This window comes from Piliocolobus tephrosceles, chromosome 2 (assembly GCF_002776525.5).
Source record: "Piliocolobus tephrosceles isolate RC106 chromosome 2, ASM277652v3, whole genome shotgun sequence".
NCBI classification, from domain to species: domain Eukaryota; kingdom Metazoa; phylum Chordata; class Mammalia; order Primates; family Cercopithecidae; genus Piliocolobus; species Piliocolobus tephrosceles.
The window spans coordinates 58,394,719-58,418,299 of NC_045435.1; the positions used below are offsets into that span (position 1 = coordinate 58,394,719).

Consider the following 23,581-nt stretch of genomic DNA (forward strand, 5'->3'; position numbering starts at 1 on the left):
GTAATCCCAGCACTTTGGGAGGCTGAGGTCTGGAGTTTGAGACCAACCTGACCAACATAGAGAAATCCCATCTTTACTAAACATACAAAATTAGCCAGGCATAGTGGCACATGCCTGTAATCCCAGCTACTCGGGAGGCTGAGGTAGGAGAATCGCTTGAACCTGGGAGGTGGAGTTTGCAGCGAGCTGAGATTGCATTATTGCACTCCAGCCTGGGCAACAAGAGCAAAACTCAGTCTCAAAAACAAACAAATAAATAAATAAATAGAAACTATATGCATGGAAACACATGCTTTTAAATCAACAAACCTGATATGAGGTTTTGGATTTCCTTTAACTTCACAATTGAGCTTCACTTTTTTCTCCTCAGAATCCAAAGGGAACATTACAGGACTTGGTTCTTGAATAAAAATCGGGCCATGCAGTGTGGAATCATCTGAAATGAGAAGAGAAAATGTCCACAATGAAGAATCCCTTCCAAATAGGAACAACAACAGGAAACAACAACATAAAGAAAATAATAGAAAAAAATTAACAAAAAATAGTAAGGCATAACAGGTTAGGTTGTGTTTCAGTTTCTGGAAGAAAATTTCCCATTGAGGTTAATCTTCTGCGGATTATGATGAAGTGAAAATGTGAGCTCTCTTATTTCACATTAGTCACTAATTTTACTAACAAATTCCAGGCACAGGCTGCTTGACGTCTCCTTTTCTCTGCTCTACGTATTGTTCTGTTTGTCTTTAGCCTACCCCTTTACTGTGTGTGCTTCCTGTATCGCTTTTGTGTTGCTCTCATTGTGGATGGCTCTCTAGTGTCATAAAGTTAAACTTTTTTCTGTGTTGTAATGAGATGATAACATTAGAAAGAAGCAAGGGTGATAGTGTAAATAAGTCAATAATGAGTAACAGCTCTGTATTGCTAATATACACAACAATTTTTCAAAATGACTATGTAGGCAAATAAAGAACCTACAGTCTTTATTCTCAAATTATCTGCAGTGAAGGACTAGGTTCTTTGTTTTCCCAATCTCTTATGAAGCCATATATGGTCTACCTAGGATAAATATCACATAGCTGGTACCACACGTGACTCAGCAACACCCAACTGGTCTATAACAGGTGTAATGACTTGAGTCCACTGATTATGTGCTTGGATGGTGAAGCCATGTTAAACAGCCATGCATTTCTAAGTGCTTTCTCTCAGTAAGAGAAACTGGATGCTTGAGACTTATTTTGTCATGGAGCAGTAACAAAGTTCAAAGACTGGAATGATCCACAAACCATACTTAAGTGGCAGTGTAGAGTACATATGCTTCTAGACTATGAACACAATAAATATTGTTCAAAATGCATCTCACCACTTATGCCCATAAAAGTGATTTTCATTTTTCAAAATCAAATTCTTTTTCCTAGAAGATTCTTCTAGACCCTCAACCTTTTTCTTTAACCATATAATTTTAAAACTGTATTTCCCAAGACACTTATCTTTTTATACTAAATGCATTTAATATAGAGTACACTTTCTTTTTCCTTGTTTGGATTATAAGCTCCTTGAGAGCATAACTGTATCTTACCTATTTTTATATCTCTTGTGGTACCAAGTACAGTGGTATATATACATACATGGTGATCAATAAGAATCTGTTTTATTTCAAAGTATTTTTTTTTCAATTTTTAATGTATTCAATTAGCTTACTTAGGCATTGCCTGATGAGTTTTAAGATAGAATCACCAGAGGTTATGATGTAAAAGTTACATTAAATATCACCCTGCAGCTGGCAGTCCCCTTATATGTGATTATTCTGAAGGGCAAGAATTGCAACTGCTATCCTGGAAAAACTTCATAACAAGTCTTTTCTTGATAGGTGATAGGATGAGACTGAATTCATTCAGGTGCATTGGTACTGAGAAAAAAGAATAAAGTTGGCTTGGGGATCTAGGTAAAGCCTGGCAAAGTAATTTCTAAGGCATTTAACATTTAACTCAGATAGAAAAAAAAAAAAAAAAGAAACCACTTCATGCTAAGGCTGAAATAGAAGAAAAATTAAGAAGACAAAATAACCAAATGGAGTTCTATCTTATTATAGGGGACTGAGGACGGCCCATGATCTTGTTGTGAGAAAGAGATGGGTAGGGATTCAGAAAGACCATGGACTGAGTTTCAATGCCTTAGGTCAAGTGGTAACTCCAGGACCTCAGAAAAATCACCTAGTCTCTACATGCCTCAAATGTTTCATCTATAAATAAATAAGATTAGACTAGGTCAGTGATTCTGTATCAGTTAAAAATGGGAAAACAGGCTGGATATAGTGGCTCAAGCCTGTAATCCCAGCACTCTGGGAGGTGAGGTGTGGAGGACTGCATGAGCCCAGGGGTTCAAGACAAACCTGAGCAACACATGGAGACCCTATCTCTACCAAAAATTAAAAAAAATTAGCTGGGGATGGTTGCATGCACCTGTAGTCCCAGCTACTCAGGAGGCTGAGATGGGAGGATGGCTTGAACTTGAGGGATCAAGGCTGCAGTGGGCCATGATCACTGCCACCACACTCCAGCCTGGATGACAGACCAAGACGCTATCTCAAACCAAAACAAAACAACACAAAAACAAATAAAGGGAAAACAGCCAGGAATGTTTTCTCATAAACACACATGTATCCATACATTTAATTTGCATTCAAAGATGTCGTGAATTATATTACCACTACCACCGTCTCTTCTTATTCCATGTATAAAATACCACATCAACAAGAAGTTTAAACAACCAAAAATAAAGAAGATTTATGAAAGCACACAAAATAAAAGCATGGAATAAAAGTACACGGACATGGTCAGGTGTGGTGGCTCACATCTGTAATCCCAGCACTATGGGAGGCTGAGGCGGGTGGATCATGAGGTCAGGCGTTCGAGATCAGACTGGCCAACATAGGGAAACCCCATCTCTACTAAAAATACAAAAAAATTAGCCAGACGTGGTGGCATGCGCCTATAATCCCAGCTACTCGGGAGGCTGAGGCAGGAGAATCTCTTGAACCTGGGAGGTTCCAGTGAGCTGAGATTGCACCACTGCACTCCAGCGCAGGAGACAGTGCAAGTGCAAGACTCTGTCTCAAAAAAAAAAAAAAAAAAAAAAAAAAAGGACACAAACATTCACTTTAAAATATATTTGTGTTTAAAATCCAGATATTTACATTTCCGATTTTTAACAATTACACAAATTTAGGTACTGGTCAAATGTTAGCTCATTTCAATGGTAAAGAATTAAGTGATTTTTTGGCACATCAAGGTAAATGAAAAATGTTATTCATCAAGATCACTAATAAAGCAGCAAGTTTAGTGGATTTTCTCTAAGAGAGAAATATTTCCATTGTTGTCCCCAATTCCAAAATTATTTGTGTGTATATATAATATCAATTATCTCAATTCATTGGTGTTCCCTGATTTGAATTTCATACAGAAATATAGAGTCTATTACTAGTAATTCCAAATAAGAATAAAACATAATAATGATTACTCAGGATGCAGCTGAGAGGCTGTGGATTAACATCTGTACTATTTCTCAATGTAGCCATGCCATATTTAAATAACAAAAAGATATTTTTTCTGTGTATTTTGTAACAAGAATTGATAATAATGATGCTCTGCATTCACTATAAATAATGCATTCCATCTAAAGTTTTTATTTTCTCATAGTTAACCAAGTTTACTGTCTGAAAATTAACATTAGCATAAAGGGAATAGTATTTCAGTTCTCATGGAAGGAAATCCACAGGCTTTTGTGCATGAGCTCTTTGGGTTCCCAAAGATGAGGGGAGAGATTTTAGAAAGTTTAGCTATCCAGGTATAAAAAAACCCATATATCCTAGCTTTTAAACCTTTGGACCAGGGTTAACAATGTTTTTGAGAAAAAAAGAGTTGCTTTATTTAACCAAAACCTTGAGGTGCCTGGGTGAAACAAAGAGTCCTGAGAGAGGCATTCTGAGATGAAACAGGAGGAGAGGCATCCCTAAGTTTGTTCTATCTCTGTGTGGTAGCCACAAAGTGACTTTCAAGTGTCTTGAAGGCACACACAAAAGACTGTGCATTTACCGTTTTCAAAGCCTAGAAGATAAAGTTCATCCTTTTTTATATATATATATATATATCACAGTAAGTTGTTCCATGTAACCAGAAGAGTGGCTGTGATTTTCAGTCTAAAGAGGTAAAGAGCATCTCAGCAAATGACAGAGGACAGGATTTAATAATACAATGTGTCTCAGAGTTAGACTGTAGACCACCTGCATTATTATCATGCCATGCTTGTTTTATTAAATCTCAGTCCAGACTGACTACACCAGAAGAATCTGGGGTCCATTAATCTGCCCTTTAACCTAGCTCTCTGGGTGAGTCTTTTACACATTAAAGTTTGAGAACTACTAACACAGATCCTTCTATTCCTAGCTCTCCATTTCCAAAGAACAGAATATCAGCCAACACCGGTTTTAGACCCACTCCTAGACATTTTTTATTGGGCAAAGTCTAACCAACACATTTTTGCTTGATAACATTTAGAGAAGTAATTTTAGCACATGCCTGCCTGGACTAACAGTTGCGAGGGATGCATCCAGGAACAGAAAGTTATAAAACTGACTCACATGAATGTGTCAAGGCCTAGGACTGACATATAAACTAACCCTTTCTTAGAACACTTGTAGTTGAACTCCAGAGCTAATTGTGAGACACCGCCCTCCCCAACAAGCACTGCACTGCATTGACAAAAGGCAGACATCCTTAGAGAGCACAACAGTCCATTGACCTCTAGTTATAGTTTGTCCTCATTTCTATACACAGCATTTATACTGTAACCACTACCATTTATTTATAAGGAATGAATGTCTTCTTATTTAAGTGACACGATGTTGGGACTAATGTTTTTACACTTGGGTCCTCAAAAGGGTGAGAGTCGTCCCAGGGCCTCATCTGCCTTGGAGAAGTTAGGGGCATGGGCTCACATTATTAGAGGAGGGGAAGGTAATGATTTTCCACCCTTCTAGCAATTCCTAAAAAATCATGTTAAGAGGAGGAATGAGGGAGCGGGCAGTAAGATTGCCAACAGCTCACATACGGTCTTGTGGATTCTAGACCATTGATCTGAGACCCAGCTTGGGGGATCTAGTGCGGGCGCCAATACTGTTACATCATGATTTTCTGAGTTTGTTTCTCCTTGGTAACTAGGTACTTGCCAATCAGTCACTAGGCTAATTTCTGCCAGACTACCAGTGTTCTGTAAAGTTCCATACCACAGAAATTATCTTGAATTAGGATGCATAAACTCAACTTCATAAAGGGAAGGGAGAAGACTAGACTGAAAAAAATCTGCTTTCATGCTTCAACAAGGAGTGGGAAATCTTTGGATTTTTAGAAAAAAGCAGAGATTTAGTGACCAGAAACAAGTGTCCCAGAAGTAAAACATAGTGTCAAGGCTAATCTGAAATTTTTGAATTACTGAAAGAGATGCATAGAATCATAGAATTTTCTATTAGAAGATATTATTTAATATTGTTTTCCTAGGTTACAGAATAAAAATGACCACATCTGTAATGGAAACAAAATACTTTTTGACTTAAAAAAAAATAACCCTCTAAGAAAAACAGTACTAAAGCACCTCTCCGCAGCCAGGTGTCACTTAATTTATTTGCTGTATTGGAACATCAATGATCTCTATTTTTTTTTTTTTCTTTTAATTAATTTGGCCCACTTCCACATTTTCCTGAACTTCTCTCCCAGACAAGCCGGATACTACTCAGGCTGCTGGAAGCCAGGCTGGGTAAGAGAATCTGAATGGATGGGGCTGGGCTGAGGTTTTCTGGGGCTGAGTAGAGAAAAATAAGCCTGACTCTCAGGTGATGGTTAACTCAAGGAAGTGAGGCAGATGTCAAGCCCAAATATCAAGCCCACAGGAGCAAGTACAGAACAAAATCTGGATTCCAAGGGAAAGGTCAGCAAAAGATAACACGTGTAAAGCAGGAAGCTAGAGGGTGGGTGGAGCTAGGAAAATTCCACTGATGCTAAATCTAGTTTTTTGGTTTTTATTTTTATTTTTACATGGCATCTGTGAACAATCCTAGGAGCTGGGCCAAGTCAGGCAGTAGATCTAATCTCAGAATAAACATTTCATAGAAAGCAACTTAATAAAAAAGGTAAGTCAAACTATACCTAAAATAATTCTTTCTGCAAGTGTGTTAAGAATTTAACACACTTGGAGCTTTCTCCAAGCCTCCTGGCAGAAACAGGTGAGCATCCCTAATCCAAAAATCTGAAATCTGAAATGTTCCAAAATCCAAAACTTTTTGAGTGCCAACATGAGATAGTGACACCTGTGTTTTCTGAAGGTTCAAAGTATAAACTTTGTTTCATGCACAAAATTATTTAAAATATTGTATAAATCACCTTCAGGCTATATGCATAAGGTATATATGAAACATTAATGATTTTCACGTTTAGACTTGGGTGTCATCCCTAGGATATCTCATTTTATATATATGCAAATATTCCAAAATCCAACCCCCCCCCCCAAAAAAAATTTCAAAGTCTGAAACACCTCTGGTCTCAAGAATTTTAGATAAGGGATACTCAACCTCTATCACTTTAGCTAAGGGTGCTTGTTAACAGGTAGATTCTTGAGTCCCTCTCAGACCTACTGGGTTCTAATTATCAGGACTCAGGAAACAGCATTTGAGCAAGCATCTCTTGATCTTTATGAATTGTAAAGTTTATTTTATTTTATTTTATTTTTTGAGATGGGGTCTCCCTCTGTCTCCCAGGTTGGAGTACAGTGGCTTGATCTCTGCTCACTGCAACCTCTATCTCCCGGGTTCAAGCGATTCTCCTGTCTCAGCCTCCTGAGTAGCTGGGATTACAGGTGCATGCCACTACGCCTGGCTATTTCTTTTGTTTTCAGTAGAGACAGGGTTTCAGCATGTTGGTCAGGCTGGTCTTGAACTCCTGACCTTGTGATCCACCCACCTCAGCCTCCCAAAGTACTGGGATTACAGGCATGAGCCACCTCGCCTGACCGATGCATTCTAAAGTTTTAAAACTAGTTATGAATTGAGCACAGACAACTTTCATTTTTCTTTTCTTTATCTTTTCGTGAGATGGAGTCTCACTCTGTTGCCCAGGCTGGAGTGCAATGGCACGATCTCGGCTCACTGCAACCTCCACCTTCCAGGTTCAAGCGATTCTCCTGACTCAGCCTCCCGAGTAGCTACAGGCGCCTACCACCACGCCCAACTAATTTTTTGTTAATTTTTTGTTAGCCAGGATAGTCTCGATCTCCTGACCTCGTGATATGCCCGCCTTGGCCTCCCAAAGTACTGGGATTACAGGTGTGAGCCACTGTGCCCGGTCACTTTCATTTCTAAACAGTTTAGGATCCCAGTGAAGAAAAACTACCCTGCAGGGTTTTGTTCTATGTGCTAGATCAATCTGTGGCTACTCCGTGGGATGAAGGCCACATTTTGCCAGCATGACCCTTAGAACAACACCCTTTTCTTTTGCTGGAAATATTTCCATCTGTTGCAAATTCAACTGACTCTGTTGGGAAAGAACAAAAATGCAATATTATGATTTCATCTTAGAAAACTAAAAATTCCAGGTTCAAGTCTACTTGTCATTGCTGTGGTGTTCCCAGGTGTTGCACCTGAGGGTTGTTTAAGCCCTTAATCTTAATGGCAGGTATGAAGTGCTGCCGTAACAAGCCAAGAACCCAGCACTGTGATATACAGTCAATCTTCCTATGACATCAAATGGACTGTTTGATTAAACACCTGGTCTTGGGTAGACTTCTTAAATAGCAACAATTTTCATTTGGGAAGTAAACTCTAGGACACCTAATGGGGAACACAAGGGCTTGAATATAAGCTTAGAATACCAGCCAGGGAAGACTGCATGGGTTTAGATATGAGTTGTATCTGGGTTACATCTGGAGGGTAGGTAGATTTTTGCAGTATGTATGCACAGAAGTATCCGGGTGCAAACCAGAGTGGCTTTGCCTATATCCTGCAAAGCCCTTGACCAATCAAGAGAGTAAATGCTCCATGTGTGTAATGCTCCAGTGGGCACGTGTTGCTTTATCAGATTGCAGAACAAAGTCACCAGGGAAAAGGAAGGGGAAGTTCTTCTGCTAAGTTGGGTTGTTGGGTGTGCTCTCAGTGTCCTGCTCATATTTCATTTTCTCCCTCACCACTAGCATCAAGGGGGAACGCAGTGGGAAGAACCATTACTCATTCCACCACCAGCATGTTCCAAGAAGAGCACATGTAGGGCCCACTGTGTCCTGCTGGCTGTGAACCTTCTCCTCCAGGCTTCCTAATGATTACGGAAATTCATTTTGGCTAAAAAACTGTAAGATCAGCAGCATCTCTATGGATCTAAATTACTCATAAAACGTATGGGCAATAACCTAAGGAAATTCACAAATGAAATACTGTAACAGTGATTTTCCTGAGTGCAAGAATTCCTTTAAAATTCAATCACTGATTGTAGAAATGATGATTGGACAGCTGTCACACTATTATTACAAATACAATTTAGTGTTGTTAGTATTTATAAGACAGACAGCAAGGCATGTTCAAAGGCCTTACCCAAGTGCCTACTTGAAAAACTAGCCAACACACAGCATTTCTATTGAATAAGTATTCTATTTGGTTGTTCAGCTGAATAGAGCAGAGGCAAAGCAAATATTAAAGGAGACAGACATGCCTGCTTAAAGGATAAACATTTCTTTCATTTGTCATTGCTTCCGCCTTCCTTCTTTTAACCCCTCAAATGAGCATTTTAAACAGCAAGAAACAGAGAAGTCTACCGACAGCTGGTTTATGTCTGAAGGCACAAAGTGAAAAAAATCCAAATGAGAAGTGAACTCTTCCAGACTATTTCTTTGTTCTCTTGTTAACAAAATAATGCTGCCGCCATCATGCATTTGTGTCACACATAATGAGGCCCTAATCGTTTGTAATGCCAGATCTTAGAAATAGTGGTGGGACAGGGGAAGTACTTGGAGATAAAAAGGGTCTGTCCTTGGAGAAAAATTCTGCATTGCTGGAGGATTTGTTGGAGTGGAAAAGAACAGAAAGTGGGGCTGTATCAACACATCCTACTCTGACCCTGATCTTAAACCTTGACACATTCCAGGAACAATGGATTAATGACTCTGTTAAAAATCACTAATTGGGTGATATTGACGTCAAGCCCTAGTTACCACAAGGAAGAAGCATTTCCAACAAATGCAAATACTCTGTAACTCATTGGGAGGCAAAAACTGACCTGAACTGATGGCAGACTATTTATAGTCTCAGTGTGAATATTCATATGCTTTGCTGCAGAATTAGAAATGCGTTTGATTATGCAGTGCTGACCCAGACTCAGCTGGGGATGCTATTATGTAACACTGGGCATGTTTTGTGGGCTGTATTTCTCTTCTAAAATTACAAACATTTTAAATGCTCAAACATTTCTGACCCAAATGACTTCTGATCAGAGTTTCTGGGCCTAGATTGGATTCCAATTCCAATATTACATGGAGGCGACATAACCATGTGCACAGCAGACATTGTCCTGCCCTCATGAAGTGTTTACTCTAGAGAGGACTGATAATAGTTATAGCTAACTTTATCTTTTTAATTAATAGACTTTATTTTTTTCAGAGCAGTTTGAGGTTTATAGAAAAATTGAGCAGAGTACAGAGAGTCTGTCTACACCCCTTCTTCTCCACACAGTTTCCCGTATTGTTAACACCCTGCATTCCTGTGCTGTATTTGTTACAATTGACGAGCCAATATGAATGCATTCATATTAACTAAAGCCCACAGTTTACATTAGGGTTCATAATGTACTGTATATGCTGTGGTCCTGGCAAATGTATTACAACATGTATCCACCATTGCGATATCACACAGAATACTATACTACCCTAACAATCTAATGCTCCACTGTAGCAAACTTTCTGATTTATATATAGATGCATTACTATTTACTCATGAGAATAAAAGTATAGAAACACACATATAAAATTGATTGGCTTTAGCTAGAGAAATCTAAATGAGATATCAGGTCAGTAATTCACTCAATATTGGTTCCCTAGTGGCATAAGTATGTAGTGGACATCTGTGATTTTTGCCTCAGTATCCACTGCTCCTTATTAGGTAAGAGCATTCTACTTTTTCTTTGGTGAACCAACCCTCCTACTCTTTCAACTCAAGTGGTTTGGATAGACTAAAATCCTCTGCACAGGTCAGGAGTAGCAGATAACACTGCTTAGCATTGATAAGTTGTTAATACTTATTTATACGTTATCAATTGGCCTGACCAATTAATATTCCATTTTCTTGGTTAAATTGGTTTCCATGCATGGGTGACCAAAGCCTGGCTAATGAGACTCCATTGCAGGACTTTTCATAGAACTACAAGGAAAAAACCCTTTTGTAGTCTAGAATTGCTTACAGAAGGAAGCCTGGAGCTTCCAAAGACTCCCACATAGAGAGAGAGAGAGAACCTAAAAAAAGAATGAAGCCAAAACAGAAAAGAGCAAAATTAAAGGATAGGGACAAACTGAGTTCTGATGGCATCGTTTCAGCTCTGGAACAAGTTCTGTCCCAAGCAAGCTTTATCCCTAAGATTCCCAGATACGAGAGCTAACAATTGCCTTCATTTAAGCAAATTTGAGTTGCAGTTGTTATCAGCTGTAGCTAAGAAACTCCTAATCAACACGTATTCATAGAAAGGTACACATCAATTTATTCAGTGAGTTAATTCTTCATGTCATTGGTCTTCATTCTATTCTTCTTATTTCTTTTTGACACTTCTCCAAATGTACTTGTGTGTGTGTGAATACATACCAACAGGACTGGGCTTCAGCAATGTGGCAGGCAAAAATCTTCTCTCTGTGGACTTGCTGTTCATTTGTGTGCCTGTACTTCAACCTGAACACCACTGGGATCAACTACTCCCTAGAAATCTGCTTCCTTGAACTTTGCCCCTTCTGGTATTTCTGAACGCATTATGGAAAGCTCCATCATGTGTCTTGTCCATGCCCTTCCCCACCACAGGACAGTTTCTTGTTGGAAAAAATATATACATAACTACAATCTAAGCCATTCTGGAGACTGTTAGCTTCAAGCTGGAATTCATACACTTTAATGGTGGCCTTTTGCAAAGATCATTAACCAAAAGCAGTGCTAATGCCTTCAATATGCTTTTGTGTATTCTTTGTATGCACAAAGAATCTCCCAGAGAGCCAGTTAAAAATGAAGACTATAGGACTCCGTGGCCTTTCCCAGATTTTCTGATTACATAGATTTGCGGATGGGGTGCAGGCATATGCATTAGAATGTTGCACCTTGGATTACAGATGCAGGTGATCTAAAATTATGAGCCACTAGTTAAGGAGGACAGAGTAGGGTAATTTCAGCAACCACATCAGGCTGTTTTAAGCGGCAGGTGGCTGCCAGAGCTGATAACCAAGGAAAAAACAGCACTTGCACGGCTCTCAAATCAAATGCTGGAAATGCCTCTCTTTTATGCTCTGAATGAGCAGTGTCTCCCATTATCCATGCTCATAGGGATATATTTTTCTGCTTAATAGGAGGTATAAATGACCTAGAAGACCTGCTTTGGCTTCTGACGCTTTAGTTGTCATGTATTAAGAGCTCTATAATCCAGAGCTGTCCAAGCTTTTGTGGAACTGGGAGAAACAACTGTTTCTTTCCCCAGCTCTCTCTCCAACCCTCCCAGAGCCAAACCATCCTCCTTCTTGACTAAACAAAAGTACGACCAAAGTGTAGAGGTTGCCTTTTCTACATTCAGTCACATTTTCACAGTTTCCTGGAGACCATCTGTTTTAAGCCCTTCTGGGGTGAACTGGTGTTTTTAACTCCCCAGTGACACCCTCCATTCCCCACAGCCTTCCCTGACATTAAATTGCCCAATCACAGAATGCCTGCAGGCAGTACTTTCATGTTACATGCACCGCAGCTCCTCAACTAATATTCATGAACCTTTGCACCTGTCTCTTTGGCAGCTAAAGTACTTCTGTCCTTCTCTAAATGTTTCAGGTTTGTAATTTGGCACATAGTAAATGCGTCAATATATATACTAGGAAGCGTGAAAGGGAGTAATCTGAAAGCTACTCAAGCAAAACTTTGAGAACATATTTCTAACAGGTCCACTAAATTTGAATTTGGTATGCTTCTCTTTCTGGTGTGAAACGATTTTAATTATTTTTCATATTGTTTCTTAGGAGACAGGGCTATCATGATGTCTACAGTGAAGCTGGGAAGGAGAACACAATGGAGATAAAGTTTATGGCAGGTAAGGGGCTCCAGATACGGTTCTTCCTGGTGGGACATTGGTATTTTAATTGAAAGTTTGTCGGGAAATCCAAACCAGACATATGTTCTACATTACCCACCGACTGAAACTAGAAAGTCCTGTCAGACAAGGATAAACAAAGCCATAATCTTTCAACTTAGGCAGAGATTTGCTCAGCTCTGAAAAAAGAGTGTTTACAAAACCACAAATCAACTCTGACTCTCCCTTCCTCAAGAGATAACCCCTATGTATCCTATTTAGAGCCATGTAAAATAATGACAATAATAACTATCATTTACTGAGTGCATAATAAGGTTAGGCTCCCTTCAAAGTAAAAATGGTTATTGGGGGGCTGTGTCATATAACCTACAGACAAGATCTATGCTCTTCCTCATTTAATGATGGAAAAGAGAGGCCTAGAGACAGGCCACCATTATAAGAGGTTGCAGAACAGGGACTGAACTTGGTTTCTTCTAAGATCAGAGCCAAGTACTTACTGGCATTATGATATACTATGGCAACTGCTCTCTGTGCATTACCAGCACCAAGTAACACATGAGATTCTAGTATGCTGGGCGCTATGGTTTGAATGTGTGTGTCCCCTTCAAAATTTATGTTGAAACTGAATCTTCAATGCAATAGTATTAAGAGATAAGGCCCATGGGGGGTGATAAGGTCATGAGAACTCCTCCCTCATGAATGGGATTAAGGCCTTCATAAAAGAGGCTTCAAACAGCATTCAACCCTCTTGTCTTTCTGTCCCTTCCACCATGTGAAGACACAGCCTTCACCCCTCTGGAGGACGCAATAACATGGTGCCATCTTGGAAGCACAGAGCAGCCCTCACCAGACACCAAACCTGCCGGCACCTTGATTTTAGACTCCCCAGCCTCCAGAATAGTGAGAAATAAAGGTCTTTTCTTTATATATAATATAGCCTCAGGTATTTTGTGATAACAGGACAAATGGACGAAGAGTGTGAGTAAAAATGGCATATTAAATGTGACTGAGCTCAGATTTTTATCAAACTCCACTTTTTGGGGTGAGGAAACAAAGGTCTGCAAATATTAGGTGGTGTATCCGAAGTCACACAGATACACAGTGATGGAGCTCTCACCAGAACTTTGGTTTTTCAATTAAAAATGAAATATTTTTCATAGTACCTGAAGTTTCCTCCCATTTACTATTTGGATAACAGTAAAATTGATCCACTTTTACCTAGAAATATAGTGGGAAAGAAGATGGAATCATCCCTTAGGAAGAGAGATAATCTATTTTGTCAATATTTATGTCTTGAAACTTTAGTTTAGAAGGAAATAAGGGAAAGTCCATTTCCTTTCAATAGAGAGCAGAATGGATAAATGTGATTCATCATATGCCACACTTGTTACCAATTCTTTCAAATTACAAAGTTGTTCTTTTTTGGAATTAGCAGCATATTGATGTACAGAAGGGATATTCTGTCCTAAAGTATCCTCTATAGAAAACATTATAAAAGAGGGAATTTATAACCTTTCAAAATGACAAGCATAAAATTTGCATCTAATTATTGGGCATTCTGCCTTTTCTATGTCATTTTGTCATGAGGTAAAGTGGCATGCACACTGATTTGGGCAAACACAAAGCAAAAACCCTTTCTGTGAAAGGATAAATGGCAGCAGAAAAAAATGCCATTGACTTGAATTCACAGGCTTATCAAAAGAGAGGAAAAAAGTGCTTTCTTAGCTTTCTTAAGATGAGGTAAAAAGCAGGTCCATTGAGTTGTTGGGTCTTCTGAATAAGTCATCCACCTGTCCTCTTCATTTCACTATCAATCCTCAAATCCCTTCCCATACACCTCTAGCCACAGAGAAGGTAGATGACTGTGACCTTCTTTACCTTTATTGAAAAAGCATCTGCTTGCTTGAGGAGCATGCCAACTAAGTAAGAAGTAACTGACAGGGGATAATGGATTGACATCTTTCATTCATTCAACAAGTATTTACTGAGTACCCACTATGTACTAGACTATTCACACTGAAGATAGACAGAGAAGTAAACACACTGTCCAAGGACCTCACATTCTAGGCTGTGGGAGGCAGATTAAGTAATTTATATAGCTTGTTGAAAGGTCATTCATATTGTGAAGTTAAGTATATCAAGAAAGGGAATAGAGAATCTAGGAAGAACATTACAATTTTAAATAGTGTCTTAGTCTGTTCAGGTTGCTTTAACAAAATACCATAAACTGGGTAACTTCCTAACAACAGAAATTTATTGCTTACAGTTCTGGAGGCTGAGATTTCCAAGCAAAAGGTGCCGGCAGATTTGGTGTCTGGTGAAACCCACTTTCTGGTTCATAGAGGGCACCTGTTTGCTGTGTCCTCACACAGTAAAGGGGAAAGGCAGCTCTCTGGGGCTTCTCTTATATGGGCGCTAATCTCGTTCACGGGGGCTCTGCCCTCATGACCTAATCCCCTCCCAAAGGCCCAACCTTGGGGGTTAGGATTTCAACATATGAACTTAATGGGGACAAAACTTTCAGACCATAGCAAATAGAGTTGACAGAGAAGTCCTTTCTGAGAAAAGGATATTTGATTCAAGACTTGAAGGAGGTGAGTAGGCAAACCCTAAGGCTGTCTCACTGATAAGCATTTCAGGCAAAAACAGCAGTAACTGACAGAGCCCTGTAGCAGTAAGAGAGTGCTTAGCGTGTTTGCAACAAACAAATTCTCTCTCTCTCTTCCTCTCTCTCTCTATCACACGCACACACACGCACGCACGCACACAGCAGTCAGTGTGCCTTCAGTACCATATGCAGGAAGAGCAATGCTGAACATGAAATAGCAGTGGTGGCATCAGTGTATCATGTGTCAGTTCTTAATACTGCCATGTTGATGGCAGAGTTCCCCAACCCACACTGTATAAGCTAAGGCAGGTATGATTTCTGCATCCTAACTTTATAGACAAACACATTGAGGCCCCAAAAGATCCACCTGATGAAGCCTTGGTTACTCTACCACTACCATGATTTTCTTTCTTTTTCTCTCTCTTAAAAGATGCAGATAGAATTAGAAAGCTGATTCTAAACCAATTTTCTTGGCTGGGCGTGGTGGCTCACATCTGTAATCCCAGCATTTGGGGAGGCTGAGGTGGTTGGATCACCTGAGGTCAGGAGTTGGAGACCAGCCTGGCCAACATGCTGAACCCTCATCTCTACTAAAAGTATAAAAATCAGCCAGGTGTGGTGGCACATGCCTGTAATCCCAGCTGCTTAGGAGGCTGAGACATGAAAATCGCTTGAACCTGGGAGGTGGAGGTTGCAGTAAGCCGAGATTGTGCCACTGCACTCCAGCCTGGCCAACAGAGTAAGACTCTGTCTCAAAAAAAAAAAAAAAGAATATGCCAATGTCTATAAGCTGTAGGGGTCAAAACCACAGTGCCTGGGTTCAAAATCTCAGCTCTACCACTATGCAACATTGAGTGAGTTACTTAGACTTTGTGCCTCAACTTCCTTGTGAAATGGAGCCTAGTTTACAGGATATGAGTGTTAAATCTCTTAATATATTTAAAGTGTTGAGATTAGTTCCTGGCACCTAATAATTCTTACACAAGTATGTAAACACAAAATGTCTTTAAATTATTTAAAGTCTATAATGCTGGGGGAGGGGAAGTGTTTGGGACAGGAAGGATATGCACCCTTGTTTCTGTTTAGTGTTTATCTAATAGGTAGGAAGACACATGTGACTTTCTGTGGTCCAGATGGAATAAGATCTTTTTGAACATAAATCACCATGGACACAAATTTTTTTGCCTTCAGGAGAGTAACAAAGTGAGCAAGCACATCCTTCCACCCTTGCCCTCTCTCTCCCAAAACTGATGGCTCAGTTGGGTACATAAAAATTTGGGTGTAAGTCCCAGACAACCTACCTTTAATCTTCCCCAGGTTTCTGAACGAGTTATGCCCAATGTTCAGGCTCAGAATAGTTCAGACTATCAAAGAAAGCTACTTTCAGACAGGGCTGGAAAGAGGGTAGGTAATGTCTGCCCGCACTTAATAGGGTATAAAAACAGTATAAATCCCTTTGATTGGTTTCTGGTTTTTGATATCATGGCATCTCTATCTCATTGACATCAAAAAGAAGCAAAGTGTAATGTAGCAAGAAGTAGGAAATATCTGTATTCTTGTCAGGCAACAAAAAAATTCCCTATAATGAAATGGTCTTTCCTTCTGCTCTCAAAGCATTCTGTACACCATGATACTTATCTAGTCACACTTATAATACTTTACTTACTTGTCTATTGCTTGTAAGCTCTTAGAAGATAGACACTTGAGTTAACGCAGTCATTGTTCCCCAGCTTTTATCGTTCTTTCTGCCACACTGTGGATATCTGATCCATCCTTAATGAATGGGTTAATGAACAAACAAAACAACTTGCCAATGAATGTAGTATACGCTGGTGTACAGTAGAACTAGGGCTGAACACTACATATCCTGATTACCTGTCAACTATTATTTATAATAGAACCTGGTGCTTCTGGAAGGTCTTTGAGAGAACTAGCTGGGGCTTAGCCCACTAAGAAAGCCAATTTTTGAATTTTTTATGTAAATTAACTTTTCATTCTATTTAAAAGGTGAAGTTTTGGCGTGGTGTGGTGGCTCACGCCTGTAATCCTAGCACTTTGGGAGGCCTAGGCAAGCGGATTGCCTGAGGTCATGGGTTTGAGACCAGCCTGGCCAACATGGTGAAACCCATCTCTACTAAAAATACAAAAATTAGCTGGGTATGGTGGCTCATGCCTGTAATCCCAGCACTGTGGGAGGCTGAGGCAGGTGGATCACCTGAGGTCAGAAATTCGAGATCTGCGTGACCAACATGGTGAAACCCTATCTCTACTAAAAACTCAGTTGGGCATGGTGGTGCATGTCTGTATTCCCAGCTACTTGGAAGGCTGAGGCAGAAGAATCACCCGAACCCAGGAGGCCAGGCTGCAGTGAGCTGAGATCGTGCCACTGCATTCCAGCCTGGGCAACAGAGAGAGACTCTGTCTCAATAAAAAAAAAAAAAAAAAAGGTGAAGTCTTATCCTTATGAACCTTGTTTCTAATGTTAGGTCACTCTATAGAGAAATTGCTCCTCAATCATTCATTCACTGACTCATTCAACAAATGTTTTCTGAGTATGTACCATGTTTCACATGTAGAGGATACAGTAGTGAAAAAAGATTGACAAGGTCCCTCCCTTCCTTCATTGAACACATATTCACTGACAAGCTGATGGTTAGTAACTGAATTTTTAAAAATAACCTGATCTGGACAGATCTAATACATCATCTCGTCCAGTAGTTCTTAATCATTTTTTAAATTAGAGAACACATTGATAAGTAGATGGGGGAGTTAATATGTACATACAATTTCAGGGGCTTCAGAGACCTCCCTGAAGATAATCTATGAATTTCAGGTTAAAAATCCCTGATCCAGTTTGGGTCTATCATTTTGCAAATGAATGTGCTTATGTCTACATTTACTTTAAAAATAAAAAGTAAAATGCTTGGCTTATAGTAAAACTTTCACAACAAAATATTAACTATTTAACTAGATAAATCTCTTCAGGGTATTTCAGGGGCTTGACAAATTACAGAAATAAATATGAAAATTTTAAGGTGAAAAAGAAAGAAAGTTAATAGAGTGAATTTTTGTTGTTCTCAATTAACAGCAAAAATAACAAAAAATACACTTCAATCCATACAACTATCCTTCCCTACTCCTAGGAAATAAATAGAAAACTACTGGCTGTGTTAGAGGCCATAAAAACATTAAGTGAAATACAACCAACTTTGTCTGGGTAATGACTATCTCAAATGAGAACCAACCATTGTTTACCAAACCTTTGGGATCTTGACACAAAAAGCATCCTGAAGTAGGATCTGAGCAGTTCTGAAAGGGAATTCAGGAGTTGGCCCTTGTCCGTTAAAATGCTTCTACTCTGGGCAAAATATCCAGCACATAATAGAGGTATTTATAAATATTCCATAGATAATTATCAAAATATGTGAAATATACTTTCCCAACATAGGGAAATCAATATGCTATCAACACAGCAAAAGTTAAAGAGTTAAAAAAACAACAAGAAAATATATGCGTACGGTGATAATATATATGAGGCTATTTTGGTCAATGAGAAAAGCCTAGTGATTTGAAGGATTGTTGATTAAAAATAATAACTATACCCAATTTTTTGAAGTGCTTAAAATGCACAGAATGGGAGAAAATGTAAATCATGTATCTAATAATAATCTAGTATTCAACATATGAAAAGAATCTTACAACTCAATAATGATAAAACAACTCAATTTAAAAAACAGGTAAAGGACTTGAATAAACACTTCTCTAAACAGAGATGTATAAATGGTCAATAAGCACATGAAAAGATGCTCTACATTATTAGACATTAGAGGCATGCAAATCGAATGAGATACCACTTCATACCCAGTAGGCTGGCTATTAAAGAAACACATACCAAATATCAAAACAAGAAAATCCAGAAAATAAATGCTGGCAAGAATTATTGAAGTGATTACATAAAGTCAGAGGGCTCAAATGTTGCTGGTGGTAATGTAAAATAGTGTAGATACTATGGCAAACAGTTTGCAGTTGCTCAAAAAGTTGACCCAGAAATTCCACCCCTAGGTATATACTTGTGTTAGGGGTCCCCAAAACCATCCACAGGTTTGATGTTTTACTAGGATTCACAGGACTCAGCATATATTCATACTCACAGTTAAGACTTACTAGATCATAATGTGAAAGGATAGAGAGGAAAATCAGCAAAGGGAAGAAACACATGGAGTGAAGACTGGAGGAAATCAGAGGCAAGATTCCCAAGTCTTATCCCAGGAGATGCACATAAAACAGCAATGCGGCCGGGCGCAGAGGCTCAAGCCCGTAATCCCAGCACTTTGGGAGGCCGAGACGGGCGGATCACGAGGTCAGGAGATCGAGACCATCCTGGCTAACACGGTGAAACCCCGTCTCTACTAAAAAGTACAAAAAACTAGCCGGGCGAGGTGGTCGGCTAGTCCCAGCTACTCGGGAGGCTGAGTCAGGAGAATGGCGTGAACCCGGGAGGCGGAGCTAGCAGTGAGCTGAGATCAGGCCACTGCACTCCAGCCTGGGGTACAAAGCGAGACTCCGTCTCAAAAAAAAAAAAAAAAGCAACCCAGCAATGAATTACGAAAACACATGTGAAAATGTTGCCAGCCAAGGGTACTTATTAAAGACTAGCACCCACAGTTTTCACGGGGGGCTGGTCATATTGGCAGCCTCTGCTTGACATATACCAAAAATTCCAGATTCCCAGAAGGAAATAAGGTGTTCATCAAAAACCGTATTATTTGCACAGTTTAGGAACAGTGAGCCACTCTTACCAGTTAGGGTAATGGGAGCCCTACTGAAATCCAAGTTTTCACATGCCAATAAAGGGCCAACATTTTAAAGCAGGCTTTTCAAAGCGCAGCAGTCAGGCCTGTTAAGTTCACTCTTTTTTGCACAATACCCAAAAGAATTGAAAACATGGGTCTGCATAAGCACTTTTACACAAGTGTTCATAGCAGTATTATTAATAATAGCCAAAAGGTAGAAATAGCCCAAATGTCCATTGACTGATGAATGGATAAACAGATGTCATAGATCAATACAGTGGAATATTATTCATCCATGAAAAGGATACATGTGACCATAGGGATGAATCTTGAAAACATGAGAAGTGAAAGAAGCAGATACAGAAGGTCACATATTGCATAATTCCATTCATATGAAATGTCCAGAATAGGCAAATACATAGACACACAAAGCAGATTAGCAGTTGCCAGTGTATGAGGGGAAGAAAGTGTTGGAAAGGGCTACTAAATGGTAAGCAGTTTCTTTTTGGGGGTAATGGAAATATTCTGGAAGTGGATAGTGGTGATAGTTTCAAGAAATTGTGTATATACTAAAAAGAACTGAAATGGTAAAATTTTATAGAAGAGACATGGAGTGTGTCTCTTCTTGAATAAAAATAATAATTATAGCCAATTTTTATGAAGTCCTTAAAATGCCAAGGAACACAGAGAATGGGAGAAAATGTTTGTAAATCATTTTCATGATACATGATGCATACATAATCATATATCTATGAACTACCCAGTTTACAGTATTCTGTTATGACAGCTCTAGCTGACTAAGACAGGGACTATGCAGTGTGCTTTACATAGAGTATCTCACTTAATCCTTAAAACTATCTTGTCAGATAAATCCCATAATAATAATATAATATTATATATTATATAATAATGATATATGATAATGCTGTACTTTATCTCAATTACAATATATTAAGAAATGTTAATAGAAGTTGTATCTTTGAGTTACATTTAAATAAGTATATGTTTGGTGAATTTAATTCGTATATTAAAAAATGTTCAGCTGGGGCAACACGGCGAGACCCTATCTTTATAAAAAGTAAAACAAAGTAGCCAGGCATGGTAGTGCACACCTGTGGTCCCAGCTACTCAGGACGCTGAGGCAGGAGGATCGTTTGAGCCCAGGAGGTTGAGGCTGCAGTGAGTTATGATCGTGCCACTGCACTATATGCCTGGGTGACAGAGTGAGACCCTTTCTCGAAGAATAAAAAAAAAAAATAAAATTAAAACATGTAATGGGATGGCTGTGAACCGCTGGGAACTTAATTGTGTTCACCTAAAATTCAGATGTTGCTATCCTGACCCCAAGTATGCCTACATTTAAAGTAAGGAAGTAATTAAGGTTAAATGAGGCCATGGGGTGGAGCCTTTATCTGACATGATATTGTCTTCATAAAAGGAGATACCAAAGAGCTCACACTCTCTCAGCTATGTGAGGACACAGCCAGAAGGCATCTGTCTACAAGTCAGCATGAGAGCTCTCACCAGAAAGGGAGTCAGGTGGCACCTTGATCTTGTATTCCTCAGCTTCCAAAACTCTAAGTAAACCAATTTCTCTAGTTCGAACTACCCAGTTTATGGTATTTTGTTATGATCGCTCTAACTGACTAAGACAGGGACTGTGAAATGTGCTTTGCATAGAGTAGCTCACTTAATCCTTAAAATAATTTTGTAAGATAAATCCCCCTGATATTCCCTTTTTTACATAAAGGGTTAAGAAAACTAAATTGCTAAAGTAACAGGTAGGACTTAAACAGAGGTTGCTAATTTAAAAATCCATGCTCTTAATCATACTCCATACTGACTCACATTATAATGATGCTATGAACAAATTTCCAAATTATAAGGCTGTATAATGTAAAATAGGCTCCTGGTTTTTACTTTCCTTTACATGTACAATTTATCCCTTTACGTATGTACTTTCACAATTCATTTTCCTTTTATTATGTTGTTTTTCAGTAGCTGCTTCATTTAGAAGGTTTTTAGAAACACACAGTCTTCTACTGGGTACATAAAGCCAGTGCTTGATTCCTTTCCTGGCAGAGATCACCCTAAAGCAACAAGTAGAATGTAAAAGGGAAGTGAAAGCTCTATCATAGATAAAAATAAGAGATACCTAAAACCTTGAAACACGATATATGTAGAAAGCTGTCTAATGCTGTTGAAGTCTAATTGGAGTTGATAAAGATCTTAAAAGCACTTGAATATCTCAGATAAAGTAATATAGTACAGCCCTCTAAAGCAAGTTGCCCAACCAATGTTATGAATACTCTAGAACTGGGTCTGGTGTGGTGGCTCATGGCTGTAACCCCAGAACTTTGGGACGTCAAGGAAGGAGGATCGTTTGAGCCCAAGAGTTCAAGTTTAGAGTGAGCTATAATAGTGCCAGTGCACTCCAGCCTGGGTGACAGAGTGAGACCCTGTCTCCAAAAAAATCACATAAAAATACATAAATAAAGGACTTAACATTTTCCCTACACCACTCCCAACCCCAACAGGAATGAACACAGGCTGAGTAAGCTCCCACTGGCTGTCTCTTGTTCTGTTCTGGTCGGTTTTCTCATTGAGCACTGCTTGCCTATAATTACCTTGTTTTTGGGGCTGAGTACTTGTTTGGTTTGGTTTTGTCTTTGGACCATAGGTTCCTTGGCATTGGCAGCCTGGCCTACTCCACAGGTGCTATCTTCTTCTTTCACTCTTAGGTTCTTTTTTGGCATAGCATCTAACTCCCAGGCAACCCAACCAGTGAAGCATCTCCAACCCCAACACTTTCCCACTTGGCTCTTGCTTATATAAAGTCACATCATTTCCTAGGGCTACACACAGATTTATCTACAGAACAGTATGAAAAACACCGTTTTGGAATCATAAATGTCTGAATTTAAATTCCAGCTCCTCTATGTCTAGCTATGATATGTTTGAACCATTACTTACACTCTGAGTCTCACTTGCTTTATAAATAGTACTAAATAATATTAATAATACTGATTTAAAAAAAAACTGTTGTGAAATTTAGAAAACAATCAGATAAAAGTCCCAACACTCTGCCTGGCCAATAGAGGGAGCCCATTTCAATAATGAGTGATCACTACTGTAATTACTAGATTGCTAGTGCTATTATGATTATTATTACTAGTTCTGTAGAAGGATAAAATCGACAATGCTAGTGAAAATAGCTAACATTTAATGGTCATGTCTCCATGACAGGTTTCTCACTTAGTGCTTTACATGCATTGTCTCATTTCAACCATGATGAAGGTATTATCATCATCTGGATTTTACAGATCACAAATCTGAGACTGTGAACAGTTCAGTTCCTTTCCCAAGGCAGTATGCCTAAATGACAGAGTTGAGAAAAAAAATCCAGGTCTGTGAGAATCTAAAGCCTATTCTTTGTACATTTATTTCAGATTTATTTCTTTCTATAATTATTTCATTATCTCTCAACACTCTCATTTTACAAGTGAGACTATTGATTAGGTTCAGGACACGCTACTCCAAAATATGGCATCTTGTCACTTCAGCAAACAGCAGAAGCAGGAAGGTCTCTCTAATCTCCTCCTGTGGTTCTCCCCTGAAGCAGGACATAAAAAGATTATCTGACCTTCATCTAAAGTAGGTCACAAGACCTGCATTCCAGAGGGTCCTCCCTATTTCCAGAGGAAAGGAATGAAGGTACAGACTCTAAGAAGAAGCTGAACAAACAGGCCGTGCTAAGTTCTCCCCTGTTTATTTCCTGTAAATCATGCCCCTTTTTATTCAATCATATCTCTATACGACTTTCCACTCTTCAT

General features: G+C 39.1%; 1 protein-coding gene across 2 annotated transcripts in view; it reads right to left on the minus strand.

The window, feature by feature from the left end:
* The window catches only part of CNTN4 (contactin 4), a 976,954-nt gene that overhangs the window by 336,586 nt on the left and 616,787 nt on the right, over nt 1-23,581 (minus strand). For both annotated transcript variants that reach the window (XM_023218604.1, XM_023218603.2), the window contains exon 5: nt 310-436. In XM_023218604.1, coding sequence (XP_023074372.1) covers nt 310-436 — 127 coding nt within the window. The remainder of the gene's footprint in view (nt 1-309; nt 437-23,581) is intronic.